At 63.2% G+C, this 3,562-nt stretch overlaps 1 protein-coding gene across 1 annotated transcript in view; it reads right to left on the bottom strand.

The window, feature by feature from the left end:
- Positions 1-3,562, bottom strand: part of MAD1L1 (mitotic arrest deficient 1 like 1) — a 249,882-nt gene that overhangs the window by 59,640 nt on the left and 186,680 nt on the right. The window contains exon 15 of the mRNA XM_011378518.2: positions 213-260. Coding sequence (XP_011376820.1) covers positions 213-260 — 48 coding nt within the window. The remainder of the gene's footprint in view (positions 1-212; positions 261-3,562) is intronic.

Below are 3,562 nucleotides of genomic sequence, written 5' to 3'. Positions count from 1 at the left end.
CTCCAGGGACCGCAATGGAGAGGACACTGTGCCTTCTGCTCCCGCTGTTCCGACAACCTGTGTCCAGGTCACAGCCCTGACTCTCGTCGCCGAGCTACGGCGGAGCTGTGCACTGAGCCTCCGCTTTGGCTACTGCTCAAGCCTGTAAGTTCTGTTTGGTTCTTTGTTAAAAAAAGTGACTTGTTTCTTTGCTCAGGTCACCAAGTTTTCACTTCTTCACTGAGGATTCGTGACCATTTGCTGAAGCCCACTTTACAGTCCTTGCCAGGCATCCAGCACCGGGTCACTGTGATGCTGCTGTCCAACAGCCGTCCCCTCGTCTCCAGTCCTGACTGTCTAGTTCTGGGCGTGGCAGTGATTTTTACCGTGTCCCAGACACGCTGAGCCTCCGCCTGTGAGACCTGCATCCTGTTTAACCTCCTGGCAGGTGGTCACCCTGCTCATGGGAGTCCTGCGCCCTGGGCCCTGCTGCCAGGGGGGCCCCTGAATACCGTGGGGTGCAAGCTGGGGTCCCCCGCTGGTCCCCTGGCACCAGGGACAGGGACACAAGGGCCACCTCGCTGCTGCAGGGGTGAGCGGGAGCTTTCTGCTGAGCCTCTGACCCTGGGCCACCAGCCCCTCCCGCGCACCGGCCCCGTTGCACAGGGGTTCAGAGCAGGGCCAGCCCCCGTTCAGCCCCGAGGACGTGCGCCCAGTGCGGGCACTGTCTGCTCTGAAGGATGGGGGGACAGGGCGCCCCCACTGACCTGCCTGATGCCACGGGGCAGGGACTAAGTGCTGCTGCCTGGGGACAGGTTTCCCCTGGGGATTTGGCTGACGTGGGCCATTTCCATGGTGATGCTGAGCCCCCCAGTCCTGTCCCCTCAGTCCCAGAGGCCGACAGCACCCACACTATGCAGACAGGCGTCTCCCAAAGATGACCAGGCCGAGAGAAGAGACCGGAAGCCAGTCCTGAGGGCCGCGTCCAGCCGTAGCGAGGCCACAGCACGAAGTCCACCCACGGCCCCTCCGAGGAGCTCTTGGCCCCCGCAGCACGGGGCTACCGCATGCTGAGTGTCCAGCACGGCGGCCCGCCATCTGAGCCAGGCGGACAGGAAACAGTGACCCAGAGGAACAGACTACGTGGAGAAGGGACCTCACACGGTCCCGTTACAACATCAGAGAGGTGGCGAGTGTCTGTGCTCACGAGACATCACCAGTGCGTTTTGCATAAAAGAACGTTCAGACCTCAACAAAACGAGAAAAAGTCCCTCAGGAAACTAAAATATGAGAACAAGAAGAAAATGAGGTTGATATTTGAAAAAACTTTACAAAAAACAGAAAAAGCTGGAAAATGGGATAAACATCTTTTCAAAGTAGAGAACTAGTTCAGGAAGTCCAACATTCAAATGATAGTTTCAGAAAGAGAAAATGGGAGAAAAAACAATCGATGAATGATTCAACAGAAACCCCAGGAACTGAAGGGTGAGGCAGCGGACTGGAAGGCCACCGACCGCCCGGCAAAGCCCCTGACAGCGGGCCCGCGCCGAAGCACGCCCCTGGGCACGGCGGCGAGCCCAGGGCACGGAGCAGGCCCCTCACGCCTCAGAGGGGAGAGCAGGCGTGGGCAGGGCCCGGTCTGCAGAGTGTGGCGGCCCCTGTCCCCCACCGCGGAGTCAGTGCGGCTGAGACGCATGACTCAGCGGCCCAGCCCTGGCCTTGCCGTGACGAGTAGCCAGGCAGTGGGTGGGCTAAAGGGACTCTGGATGCCAGGGCATCGCTCACGGTGGTGTCTGCAGGCCATGCGGAGGTGGCCTGCTGACCACAGGCCTCCCTGACGGAGCAGCTGGTGGGGGGAGTGTGGGGTCGAGATGGCTCCTGAAGGCTGGTCCTGGTCTCCCCATCAGACCTGAGACCCTGGTGGGGGCCGCGGCTCGGGACTAGGGCTGCCGGATGACACCCTTGGCCCGCGAGCAGCACAGCGTGTGCTGCCTCATCCTGGCTACCTCTCAAATGGGAGCACTTAGGCTGGGGCGTCCGGGTCAGCCCTCTGCGCGGCGGGGTCTTTGGCCTGCTGGGGCCTGCCCTGAACCCCCCAAACCAGTGGGGCTGCCTCCCATAGCCCATGCGCCACCCTCGAGACACAACACGTACGCTCTAGCTCAAGAGCACTGGCCCGCAGTGACTGTCACCACCGGGTGACAAAGAGAACCCAAGGTATGATGACACGGCTCCTGAACATTTATTTGCAGGGTGCTGGGGTGGAGGACCCCAAATGTGCACAAGGAGGGGCGCGCAGTGACCAGGCTTCCTGAAGGGGGTGCCGGGAGCACCAGGGCAGCTGCCGGCTTTGTAGACACGACACACACGAGCAAGCACTGGGTGCAGGGCTGAACTGCTGCCCAGGCCACCATGCTGTCCCCAAGGAGCTTGACGGCCCCGTGGGCTTTGTTTTCCACCCACTCAGCTGGTCCAGACAGAATCCACCCAAAAAGGCCCAGGGCTTCTGTCGTGGGCTCGGGGCCGTTCCCAGAACCCTCCTGACAGGTACGTCACCCCGATACCCTGTCCTTGCCCTCCACCGGGCTGAGGGGAACCCCAGGTGGGGCAGCGGCTGGCAGGGCAGGAAGGGAGCAGGCTGGTGCAGGTGAGACCCAGCTCCCGCCCCACGAGAGCCTCTCCCGACAAAGCGTTTACACCAACACTGGCCTGAGATCCCGACGCGAAGCCTTCGCTTCAGACCTTACCAGAGAAAACGACTGTGCCCCACGTGCGGCAGCCGCAGAAACGGGCACAGGCCCGGCCACGCGCACCGGCACAGTCGAGACTGGGCGGCGGGGGCTCTGGGGGCCCAGGGACAGTGGACCCTGGGCGTCTGCAGGCCACAGCGGAAGGGTGCCAGCCACAGCTGCCACCTGGGACGCCGAGGGCTAAGGCGGAGCCTCATCACCGTTCTCCGTCCACCACTGACAACCGCAGCTCCAGCGACAAGAGACGAGAGTCCAAGCATCCAAGAGGACGCTCAAGGCCCTGGGGGGTCTGGGTGCCGACCACGGCAGCCCCGTCCCCCGTACTGCATGCTGCTCCGTGGAAGCGTGTCTGCGTGCCCGGCCCTGGCCTGGCCTTCGGGCCCCGCTCTGCTCCGCCATCAATGCTGCCTCCTCCCGATCCCTGCAGCCCACCTCTGACGGCAGGCGGTCTTCGTCACACACGGGGCTGCTCCCAGAAGCCAGGTGCAGGAGGGGTATTTCGCCCATCTCTGCATGGGGACGGCCACCTGCTGCTTGAAAGGGACGTTCCCATGGCAAATGCTCACGGCACGAGGCGCGAGACGTGGCCCGCCCTCGCCAAGGCTCTGCTCCGTCTGTCTCTGTGACCCGGGCAGCCAGGGACGCTGCAAAGCTCCCCGTGCGACCCTGTCACTCCTGCACTTTGACACTGGGACGGCTTCCCGCTGCTCTTGGGGACAAGGCCACAGCCCTTGCCCACTCTCAGCCGCCTGCCCGTGAGCACCCTGCTGCACCAATCCTGCGGGCCCAGAGCCTTTCCTCCCACAACAGGCACTCGCAGGCCCCTGCCCGCC

This window comes from Pteropus vampyrus, unplaced genomic scaffold (assembly GCF_000151845.1).
Source record: "Pteropus vampyrus isolate Shadow unplaced genomic scaffold, Pvam_2.0 Scaffold343, whole genome shotgun sequence".
NCBI lineage: Eukaryota > Metazoa > Chordata > Mammalia > Chiroptera > Pteropodidae > Pteropus > Pteropus vampyrus.
Note: the sequence above shows the minus strand (reverse complement) of the source record. Positions and strands in the feature narration are given on the sequence as shown.